The sequence below is a fragment of the Carettochelys insculpta genome, chromosome 3, assembly GCF_033958435.1.
Source record: "Carettochelys insculpta isolate YL-2023 chromosome 3, ASM3395843v1, whole genome shotgun sequence".
Lineage (NCBI taxonomy): Eukaryota > Metazoa > Chordata > Testudines > Carettochelyidae > Carettochelys > Carettochelys insculpta.
In genome coordinates this window covers 74,343,140-74,355,664 of record NC_134139.1, presented here as the reverse complement: position 1 = coordinate 74,355,664, position 12,525 = coordinate 74,343,140, and the positions used below count along the sequence as shown (strand labels likewise).

General features: G+C 40.7%; 1 protein-coding gene across 1 annotated transcript in view; it reads right to left on the bottom strand.

The window, feature by feature from the left end:
* NID1 (nidogen 1) overlaps positions 1-12,525 on the bottom strand; it is a 127,346-nt gene that overhangs the window by 95,646 nt on the left and 19,175 nt on the right. Inside the window, exons 7-9 of the mRNA XM_074990127.1 lie at positions 9,961-10,161; positions 6,277-6,522; positions 1,638-1,781 (exon numbers count right to left, since the gene is read on the bottom strand). Of these exons, the coding sequence (XP_074846228.1) occupies positions 1,638-1,781; positions 6,277-6,522; positions 9,961-10,161 (591 nt within the window). The remainder of the gene's footprint in view (positions 1-1,637; positions 1,782-6,276; positions 6,523-9,960; positions 10,162-12,525) is intronic.

Below are 12,525 nucleotides of genomic sequence, written 5' to 3'. Positions count from 1 at the left end.
TGCAAAGCATGCTGAAATTAAGCAGTTATTGGTGTTTACCACAAATGGCATTCTACATACGACAGCTATGTCCTTTTTGAAATACTGTATTATGAGTTATTTGCTACACAACCTGATACATCCATAATCTATTGTTTTACCCGTATCAAGTTCAGTGACCCGACTAGTATTCGGAGTAAGCTTTTGTAGACACAGCTAGAGGGGCTTTTTTTTTTTTTCCCTTAAAAAAAAAAAAACCAAAACAAAAAAAACCAACCAACTCAGGAGGTTGTTTCACAATACAATCTGAAAACAAACCACACACACACACACACACACACACACACACACACAGAGAGAGAGAGCAATCCGGTGGATTACTACCGTATATACAGATTAACATCTTTTATCTAGAAAGACCTCATACAGCATTGTCTAGTGGTTCACATTTCCTAGTTGGCACCTTATGAGATGGCATAAGGATCCACAGAATTAAGAATACAAAGCTACACATCCAAAACCAATAAATTTAACAATGGTTAAATTCATTCTATTGTGGCTCAACCATTATGTAACATAGAATGGCAAGACAGTTGACTGGAGCAAACTGCACTATAATAGTAAAATTGCACTTCATCTTCACACAAATCCTCAAACTGGCATCCATTGCTAACTGAGCCTAGTGCATAAAATCTAAAAGATAGGATTTTAGACTGGGCCTTTTGAAGACAGTGGAGAGACTGATACTGAAATCAGTATCAGCTGCTTTGATTAAAAGCCAAAGTAGCATTTGTTATAGCTGGTCTGTGAGCAGAACATAGCAGTACTTTCTGGAATATGCTGTGCATGTAGGATTGATAGCTCAGAAACAAAATTTTATTGGATATTAAAAGGCAAACTACAGCTATTACAAAGTTCTAATGTACACCAACTCACCAATGTGTTTAATTTTTTTCAATTGTCTTCTTTCTCCACTCTAAATTTGTTTTTAGTGGAAAAAAGCAGAAAGTTTTAAGTATCTAATGCTATTTTATGTGCTACATTAGCACTTAAGCTCCAATCAGCTTTATGGTCCTTGGTGCTAGGCATTTACAAAAACATATGGCCCATGTCTACATGGTGTGCTTCTGCTGCCAGTGTCATGCAAATGAGGGCACTCAATGCGAATAAGGTGCTAATTTACAAATCATGCACCTCACTTGCCTACTGTCTCTCATATTGCTGTCCCTGCAGAGGCTTCTGTTGCCACAAAGCAAGTTGTGTTCATGGATTTCCTGTCAACAAGCTGAGGTTGGGGGGGTGTGGTGGGGAGGGAGGGGGCTGATCAACAGAACCCCATCTACATAGCTTGCTTTGTGGTGACAGACGCCTCTGCTGGGACAGTGATCACACGAGAGCAGGCAAATGAGGTGCATGACTTGCAAATTAGCACCTCATTTGCATGAGTGCCAGCAGCAGCATACTGTGTCTATGTGGCAATCACAAAAGAACTTCTGCCTCAGAGAGCTTTAGGAAACTACATTCCAGTAGCAAGATTTTCCATGATAGGCCTTAAGAATCTAGGCCAAAAGGGCTGGTTGTGCAAGTTAATACATTCCATGCACGACAAGCAAAAATTTATACACGCCATCATTCTGATGAATAAATGTTTCACCTACCATAACAAACGCGTCCATCTCCACGGAAACCTATAGAACATTCACAGGAGAACTGATTCCCTGTTCCTGGACGACATACTGCATTGGTGTCACAATTATGAGTACCAGTGTAGCAAGGATTCTGGTTGATATCAGCAGAGCCACCTGTTAAAAGAGATAGCGTTCAGCCACAGAAGAAGCTAAAATGAAGCCAAGTTAAATTTAAGAGACTGCTTGTCAGATAGATAGGTACTGCTCTAATGTACAGATCAGACATTAATGCTTAACCCATTCAGGCCGCAACATGAGACAGATATTTAGGACAGATTGTTTACAACAGCAATGTGTGTGGAGTGGCCAATACTAAGCTAATTGTACTCATAAGGAAGTGGTCGACCTTCAGTTGGTATGCAGGCCATCCATGAAATATGTCTTTTAACTCAAATATAGCATTCCATGTTCTTGCCAAGAACTTCCATAAAGGTTCTTGGGTAAAATTATGAAAAACCAAAACAGGATGACACTCACACAAAAAAAGACCACAGAAACCTATATAATAAAAAAAGGCAAGGGTAAGTCAAACAAAGGGTTAGTCAATTTCAGGCCAGTAAGTCTGACTTTAGGACCAGGTAAATTGGTTGAAATCATATAAAGAACATAATTGGCTAAGGAAGAGTGTCATTTCTTTTTGTAAAGGGAAATTATGCCGCAACAATCTACTAGAATTCTTTGAATTAGTCAACAAGCATGTGTACAAGGGGGATTCAATGGATACAGTGTTCTTAGATTTCCAGAAAGTCTTTGACTAGGTCCTTCAAAGGATCTTCAAGGTAAGCTGTCATGGAATAAGGGGGAAAGTTCTCCCATGGACTGATAACTGGTTATAAGTTAGAAAACAAAGGATAGAAATAAGCAGTCAGTCTACAGAATGGAGAGGAGTAATTAGTAGTGTCCCCTGGGGTCTGTCAACATATTCAGAAGTAATCTGGAGAATGTAGTAAAGAATGAGGTGGCAAAATTTGCAGATGATACTATGACAGTCCTCCCATGCTTTATGAAAATTGATTTAAGACTATAAAAGTATACATAACTTGGAGATGCTTTGGACAAAATACCTCATGTAACCTATCAATTTTAATGTTTACAAATCTACTAGATTTGTATATTTTATTATGGTGCATGTAGTTTATGCAAAATTAGAAATATGAAATTTAAGCTTTAAATGTGTTGATGAGGGCCATTACTCCTGCCCCTGAAATCCTAATGACCGGGTTTCAACTTAACTTGTAGATAGCCTTGTTTGTCCTGTAAGGCTAGAATGTGGTTTATGCTAGAAAGACTTGTGACCATACCTCCTGGTGCCGAAAGCCATTTTGATTCAGTGTTTTTCCATGGGAAGGGGATCCTCTGGTTTCACCTAGACAAGGCATAGAGTTGGGGGTTACTGCCCCCCACACAGTAATGCAGACACTAGCCTCCTTCAGCTCTGGGATGATGCAGTTTTAGGGCATGGGACCTAGGAAACCAGCTCCCAAAAAGGATTTATTTGGGGGGTTTGATCCCATCTCTCTGTGCAAAACTTTTGCACAGAGATGGCTTCTCAGGTAAGCCCCCGTTATCAATGAAAGGGAGATACGCACCGTAGCGCCTCTTCCTCAGGTACATTAAGCATAAACAGTAGGAATTCAGTGGTTATTAGTAAAAACAGTTCAAACTAAAGTTACTAAATTAAAAAGACGCACACAGTTTTAACTTCACTAGGAAAATTATATGTAGATTCTTACACCCTAAATAGCTCCTCATGTCAGGTAAAATCTGTTCTCTTGCTCTGATTTGGGACAACAGCATTTCATAGTTCTTTGTTTCTCCTTAGGGTGTGTAAGGTAGTTTACCAGGCAGTCTGGGGGTCCAAACTGAAAGATTCCCATTGTCTAAATAGATTTTCCAATAGGACAGGAAATTTTTGTTGTATAAACCCCTTCCCCTGGAAAAAGGCTGGAACAAAATGACTTTCTGTACCTAGTGGTGCAGTCACAGGTCTCACTAGCACCAACCACCTTCTAGACTTACAGGATAAATAAGACTGCTTACAATTAGTTAAGTTGATCACCCAGTCACTAAGGTTCCAGGAACAGGAGTAATAGCTCTAATCATCTTATTTCAAACTATAGAACACCCTTACGTCTTATATTTATAGCTTCAAAAGAAAAATACATGCACTAAAATAAAATAAAACGAATCCAGCCAATTGCAACATTAAAAACACATAGGCTACGTCTACACGTGCACCCAACTTCGAAATAGCTTATTTCGATGTTGCGACATCGAAATAGTCTATTTCAATGAATAACGTCTACACGTCCTCCAGGGCCGGCAACGTCGATGTTCAACTTCGACGTTGCTCAGCCCAACATCGAAATAGGCACAGCGAGGGAACGTCTACACGCCAAAGTAGCACACATCGAAATAAGGGAGCCAGGCACAGCTGCAGACAGGGTCACGGGGCGGACTCAACAGCAAGTCGCTCCCTTAAAGGGCCCCTCCCAGACACACTTTCATTAAACAGTGCAAGATACACAGAGCCAACAACTAGTTGCAGACCCTGTATATGCAGCACGGACCCCCAGCTGCAGCAGCAGCAGCCAGAAGCCCTGGGCTAAGGGCTGCTGCCCATGGTGACCACAGAGCCCCGCAAGGGCTGGAGAGAGAGTATCTCTCAACCCCCCAGCTGATGGCCGCCATGGAGGACCCCGCTATTTCGATGTTGCGGGACGCGGATCGTCTACACGTCCCTACTTCGATGTTGAACGTCGAAGTAGGGCGCTATTCCCATCCCCTCATGGGGTTAGCGACTTCGACGTCTCGCCGCCTAACGTCGATTTCAACTTCGAAATAGCGCCCAACACGTGTAGACGTGACGGGCGCTATTTCGAAGTTACTGCCGCTACTTCGAAGTAGCGTGCACGTGTAGACGCAGCTCTAGATTACATGAGACCGTCTCCAAAGTATCCTCTGAGTTAAGCATATTTATATTCATAAACCACGGAGGGCGGGGGGGGACCATCAGAGATAGAAAACTGCTCAAAGATACTTAAGCCCAGAGCAGATGGCAAAGAGCTTCAAAAAGGACCTCACAAAACTAGATGACTGGACAACAAAATGTCAGATGAAATTCAGTGTTGATAAACCAAAGTAATGCATATTGGAAAACAAATCTCAATTATCTTTATAAACAATGGGGACTAAATTAGCTGTTACTACTCAAGAGAAATCTTGGAGTCATTGTGGATAGTTCTCTAAACAACATCTGTTCAATGTACAATGGCAGTCAAAAATGAAAATGTTGGGAATCATTAAGAATCTTGACACAGGATTAAGTTCAGAAAAAAAAAAAAGCTTAAAAAATGATTAGATGCCATATAAGAGATTAATAAAACTGGGACTTTTCAGCTTGGAAAAAACAGATGACGAAAATGGGACTGACAGAGGTCTATAAAATTATGACTGGTGTGGAGAAAGTCAATAAGGAATAGTTATTTACTTCTCCTCATAGCACAAAAATCAGGGGGGTCACCAAATGATGTTAATAGGTAGCAGGTTTGAAAGAAATAGAACAAAGTACTTCATGCAACCAGCCTGTGGAACTCCTTGCTAGAAACCCTGTGAAGGCCAAAAAAGAGCTAGATAAATTCATGGAGGATAGGTCCACCAATGGTAATTAAGTCAGGGTACGCAGGGATGATATCCTTAGCCTGATTGTCAAAAGTGGGGAATGGGTGATGGGGGGGATGGATCAGGGAGGATTACTTCTGTTCATTCCCCTGGGGCATCTGGCACTGGCCATTATTGGAAAACAGAGTACTGGGCTAGGTAGACATTTGGTCTGAGTCAGTATGGCTGTTTTTGTATGTCTTTAAATAGCATTGTTCAGACTGGCTTTTTCCTTCAGTAGTTAGGAATACCTTATTTCTACTTGTATCCTGTCAAAAACTAACAAACATACTCCTAACCTAGTATGCCTTTTTAAAGTCATTCCTTCACGCAAACAATTTAAATTTCTGGGGAAAAAAACCACTTTGCTAGCTTGTCATTAAGGTTGCCTAAATTTATCAATTTTGCACAAAAATCCTTTAAAAATAGTTTTAAAACAAAAAATTAAAAACAAGACGAACATGGTTATTTTACTCCAATAAAACTTTTGGCTACTGCACACTGTCCAGAAATGGCATGCTACGACTGGCTGAAGGATGCCTCTTGGAAATTTGATCCTATTTAATGGCACTTGCTTCGTCTTAGTAACAGACTGCTTTCTGCAGCAAAGGGTTTGCACTCTCAAGTGATATAAAAAGGGATTTACGAATGAAAAAATGTTATTCATTTAAAAAGGTAAACGTACACAAGAACTGACAATACTGCATGGCAAGGAAAAGACTGCAAACTGGTATTTTCATGAAATTTGATATGTTGCGGGAGCTCTGTTTACAAGGAGGTTTTTTTTTTTTTGGACTTTTCTATGAATGGGTCCACAGGCATTCTAAATTCCAGGTAAGGAATGCAGCTATGTAATCTATTTCACTACATCAAACATATGCAAACTCAAATATAAAAGGAGCTTGTCTCCTGCAGTCAAAGTCCCTAGAAGAATTACCACTATACTTACCACTGACTGGACCGATTGAGTTGCTCATAGCATATCGCAGAATTTGTTCATCCTTATTATACAGGACAAAGACACTGTCTACTGATAGCTGCTGCGTGGCAGAAATAGGATGATGCGAATCATCGTGAATGCATTCATCGAATGAAATAGTCTGTCGCCATTGGTAAGCTACAGTGTAGGAAGGAGCCATTCCATCTCGTTCTGGTTCTGTCACTGTGTACTCCCGTGTAGAAGATGATGTGATCACTAAAATACAATAAATATCACATGGATAAGAGAGGAAAAGGACAGTACAAAGTCTATTTCCATCTACAAATATGGCAGGATAGTATTAAACAGAATTTTACAGACAAGTAGCTGTAGAGCACTGCCATTCTCCCCCCCCCGACCCAAAAAGGACATTTAATTAAATTTGGCCTCTCTTTTGCTTTCATGTATCAGACTTACCAGTATGCTAAACATTTACCTAAAACATAATTTAACAAATTTGTACAGCTGGTAAGACAGGCATTTAAAAAAAAAAACAAAAAAAAAAAAACACACACAAACAAAAAACCCGTTCAGTTTATCAAAAGAAACCATCCAATATGCAAAAACATCTAAAAAGAACATCAGCCACTAAATATCAAATACACTATGCTTTTTGTTCATTTTAAGGTGTTGTTCTGATTTTCTGAAAGAATCCCAAATAAACCATCAAATCTGCAGTTCTCAGTAGTTTTCTGTATGGTGGAAAAAGGCTGTAATCCTTTAAGCCTGTCTGCATGGATGAAGTGTAACGTCCAACCCCTGCTGAAGTCAGAAGTATTCTATGGCTGTGTCTACACTAGATAGTTTTGTAGACAGAATGGGCCTTCTGTTGACATAACTCACAGAGCATCTACACACTTAAAGCATTCTGTTGCCAGAGTCTCAGACCTCTACATTTGCCTCAATAGTACTATCCCTCAAAAATTTGAGGCTTAGCAATCTGTCGACAAGAATACTGTTGACAGAAGTGCAGTGTAAACACTTCTGTCGACAGAGAGGACTTCAGGTTGCCCGGCAGCCCTCTTTGCAGAGCTTCCATTTTGCTTTCTGGCACCAGAGGGCAGAGCAGTCTGGCAGTTCTCTGTCGACAGAGCAAGTTGTGTGTACAGTCGACAGTAACTTCTGTCGATAGATGCTTCTAGTGTAGATGTAGACTAAATTAGTACAGCGCTCTACTTCCGTGGAGAATTTGGGTCAAAAGGATGAATTCCTGATATCTGGCAGCCCATTATTCAGACAAGTCCAGTATGCTATAAACTTCTTCCTGGACTGTCAAGCTAAGTAAATAGACTGGCTTTGTCACTGGTGAAATAGGCAGCCATTTCAATTAAACATGGTTTAACTTAGCAGAGCCATATTTCTGTAACTTCTAGAAGAAGAAAGGAAAAAGAAGATGGCATGAGTCTTCACAGACAAAGTCAGCTACCAGACTACAGCACTAGGCAATGCAGTATGGGAAGCAGGCGGGCAGCCCATGGTGGGGAAAGAACAAGTTAAGAGCTATTTAGAAAAGCGATATGTACATAAATCCATGGGTTCAGATTTTATGCAACCAAAGGGTAAAGAGAGAACTGGCAAGTATTATCGCAGAGCCTTTGGCTATTATCTTTGAAAGCTCATACAGATTGGGAGAGGTCCTGGTTAATTCAACAAAAAACCACCGTAATGTAGTGCCCATCTTTAAAAAAGGAAAGGAGGACAATCTAGGAAATTACAGACCAGAGAGCCTTACTTCAGTCACAGGAAAAATCATGGAGGGGATCTGCAAGGAATCCATTTTGGAGCACTTGGAAGAGGGGGAAACTGATCAAGATGAGTCAACATGGATTCATCAAGGGCAAGTCATGCCTGACCAATCCGATTAGCTTCTATGATGAAGCAAGTGGCTCTGTGGGCATGGGGAAGTCAATGGATGCGACATCCCTTGACTTTGGCAAAAGTTTTGATACAGTCTCCCACAACATTCTTGAACGTAAGTTAAAGTAGTATGGATTGGATACATGAACTTTAAGATGGAAAGAAAGCTGGCTTGACTGATGGGCAATGGGTAGTGGTCAATGTCTGGCTGGCAGTCTGTTTCCAGTGGAGTACCTCAAAGATTGGTTCTAGGGCTGTATTCTTCAATATCTTTATTAAATGACCTGGATGAGGAGATGGATTGCACCCTCAGCAAAGCTGCAAATGACACTAAGCTAGGGGGTCAGGTGGATACATTGGAGGGTAGGGATAGGGTCCAGAGTGACCTACACAAATTGGAGGATTGGGCTAAAAGAAATTTGATGAGGATAAACAAGGAGAAGTGCAGAGTCCTGCACTTGGGACAGAAGAATCCTAAGCATTGTTACAGGCTGGGGACCAACTGGCTAAGTAGCAGTACAGCAGAAAAGTACCTGCGAATTACAGTGGATGAGAGGCTGGATACAAGTCAACAGTGTGCCCTTGTAGCCAAGAAGGCTAATGATCTGGAGCAGTTATTATTCCCCTCTACTCAGCACTGGTGAGGCCACATCTGGAGTATTACTTCCAGTTCTGTCCCCCCCCCCCCCAAGTATAGAAAGAACATGGATGCACTGGAGTGGGTTCAGCAGAGGGCAATGAAAATGGTTAGGGGGCTGGACCACATGACCTATGAGTAGATGCTGAGGGATTTGGGCTTATTTAGTTTACAGAAGAGAAGACTGAGGGGTGATTTGATAGCTTTCAACTTCCTGAAAAAAGGACTGTAAAGAGGATGGAGAGAGAAAGAGACTGTTCCCCATGGTGACAGATGGCAGAACAAGGAGCAATGGTCTGACATTATAGAGGGAGAGGTGAAAGTTGGATATTAGAAAAAGCTACTTCACCAGGAGGATGGTGAAGCACTGGAATGCTTTACCTAGAGAGGTGGTGGAACCTCCATCCCTAGACGATTTTAAGTCCTGGCTTGACATACAGTCCTGGCTGGGATGGTTTAGTTGGGGTGGATCCTGCTTTAGGAAGGGGGCTGGATTCAATGACGTCCTGAATTCCCTTCCAGCCCTAGAATTCTACGATTCTGTGGGCTAGCACACAGAATTGGAAACGGGATAAATAGCTTCTTTCTTCCAGGTTGGTCATTCAAATCCTGCCCAAGGTCACAGTGACACTGACAGATGGTTGTTACTATCAATGTGTAGCGACCAATGTCAACTGATAGAGGTTTCAGTCCAGTTCCTACTGGAGTGTTGTGCACATTGTAAAAAGCCTCAAAACACAATAGGCACAGTTCAAAGACTACCATTAAAAGGGACCAAAGACTGAACAGCTGAAAAAACAAAAGTTACTGTCTCCTCTTGAGCCCTCTAGATCAGAGTTGAAACAGTAAGCAGCAGCAGTGCAAATCTGCAGTATCTATATGGCACCAGTTTGTAGCTTAAAAATGTCACATAAGAGACTGAGGAAAAGATACAATTTTCAAAGATAAAGATTAGAATTTTTTTTTTTAAAAAAAAAAAAAAAGTCCAAAGGCAGCAGAACATATTCTCATGCAGTAGTGCCAAGAACAAATATGTATTAGTAAATTCTACACTGAAGAAACAGGTGTGAACCCATGTAACACAATGTCTTTCGGATGCTTATCTTCTCTTCTGAACAATATGGTTGATATCAACTCCACTAAATCATGTTTCTTCTTACCAGAACTAGAAGAGTGATAGAGCTCATTGTATGGTTCTATGTGCACCGATGCACCAAATGGAATCTCTGGTACTTTGCCCTTCATTTCTGTGTTGATTGTAAGATGACCATGTTCATCGATTCCACTGAACTTTTGCTTTATCACCAACTTTTCATTACCACTCAGGAAGGTAACTTCAGCTTGCCGTGTAAACTCACCACCTAGAAGTCAAGATCAGGCAACTCATGACTTAGTTTTAATCCATCTAGTCAAACTGTTGCCCACAACCCTTCAAAAATAAAAGCAAAAAATTTATGCAAGATTTTCTAATAGTTTTACATTTTTTCATATAAGGAAAAAATATAGCTCAAGAAATAGCCATTTACACACTAGCAGTAAGTATATTTGACACCCACCCAAAACTTAAGCTCTGAACACATCGAACTGTAAAGAAAGCTAAAGAAGATTTCAGATCAAGACAAGAGTTAAGACAGAGCCAAAACAGTCAAAAGTGGGTTCTGTGTGTTACTGAAAAGTAGTTTTAGCATTTAGAGAATATTGTTTTTCTATTACAAGTATACTGATTTAACAAACAGAACATCTGTGATCCCAGATAAAAAACAATTGAAATGTATGTTACAAATTCCTGAACTAGCTTCAAAGAAATCTCCCTCTCACACACACACACGCACACCTGCCCAAGAACAGTTCTATACTCAGTTAGCATCCTAGTCAGACTGACATACATTTAGAAATGCATAAATTTTTAAATCAGATTATATGCACAGATAGGTTTTAGCTGAATTTGAATTTAGTACAATTTGAATCAGTCCAAAAATTCAGGCCCATCTCTACTGATTATGTACTGTCGAATTACAAAAAATATTTCTGAAATGTGTAGGAATTTTAACAAATCAAGTTCTCACTTACCTGCCAAAAATGCAGTTCAAGATTCTGCATTTCCCCTGCAGCATCTCTCATGATGGTATCATCAGCACCTAAAGCCTATCATGTTTTATTCACGGGATGGGGTTTTCATTGTGGTCTCTTCCCACCACTGAAGTGGTAAAAAAAAAAAAGTGCTCAAAAGAAGCCAGATCCATCTAGCTGATGACTCCTCTGGCATGGGAACCTTTTGCTATAAATAGCTATATAGCCAGCCCAGCACAGAGGTACAAGGAAAGACACAGCAAGCATATGATTCTTTTGGGCCTAAAAGCAATTGAAATATCTAACCTATATGGTGACTCAGCACAGCTATAAACTAGGCAATGAGGGTGTTGTAACTGGCAGCTGTAACTCCACATCTTTTTTGTGGAAAGCAAAAGTTCAGCACAGCATGGAATCTGGGCTGCAAATCTTTCTGGTGTAGGAGAAAAGCACATGTCCTTGCACTTGTCTTGGATGGGGAAAGTTCACCTTTAAGGCCTCAATTTATGCTTTCACTTCATTTTAATTTATTTTTGTCTGCAGGTGCAATTGTCAAAATCCCAAACTCACTCAGAAGCACAAGTTGAACAGAAATTCAGTGGGACTTTTATTCCTAGAAGTTTGGAAGTTTCAGAGGGAATCCATACCCTATGCGTTGCCATTTACTTTGTATGGTGCCTTATTTAAAGAATCCTGCAATACAAGGCAATAAATATGCCGCAAAATGATTTTACAGTAATCAGAGGGGGTGGAGAAATAGATTTCACCATTTAGGGATAATTACATGAAGACTTGGAATACAACCAAACAGGTCCTCTGGCTCTACTTCTTTGGTCATTAAAAGGGTAGCATCTCCATGGCTAGGTCTACGCTACGGTGAGGTGCGTCAATTTCGAAGTGCTGCGGCCGCCCGCGTGCTAATGAAGCGCTGAATATGCATTTTAGCGCTTCATTAGTAAACTTCAAAATGGCCATTTGCGTGGCCATTTCAAAGTTTGGGGCTAGTGTAGACACGGCCTACAAGAGATACAGCACTGCGACCTCAGGCATGAGCTATGACATAGTCAAGAAGATGCCAGTGCTTTGACTGTGGGGTGTCTCCAAGATATTTTGAACTTGTCCTTCTGTCAGAAAGAAGCATTTGTGAGGACAAGTTCACGATACTGACACTTGGGAGACACTCACAGGAGGAAGGAGTGATCAACAGCTTCCTGCTGTATCTGCAAACATCTGGCCTCACGGTGACAGAACTTGAGGTTCAAGGATAGGCCACAATTCCCTTGGAAGATGATCACACTTGGCAGAGAGTGATGCCCCATCAGACTCTCCATAGCACAGTGGTAGACTAAGATAGTTTTACATCAGCAAAGTGTATAGTCTTAGAAAGCTCAGACCTCTCTTCCTCTGGTATCAGAAGCAAATATCTTAGGCAGGCAGAAGCTGTTGTGAAGGAACAAATGCAAATATTGAATGTTTTAGGACACCAAAATATTTATACCAAAACTTTCTTTTAAAGGGTTTTCTTTCTAGCTTGTTGGCTGCTTCTTTCAAATGTCTCAAGAGCAGCTTTTTTGCTATGCCAGGGCGCACAGGATCATCGTTTGCATTACCATTTGTAATTTTACGAATTTGTGTCCAAGTACGATTTCACAATG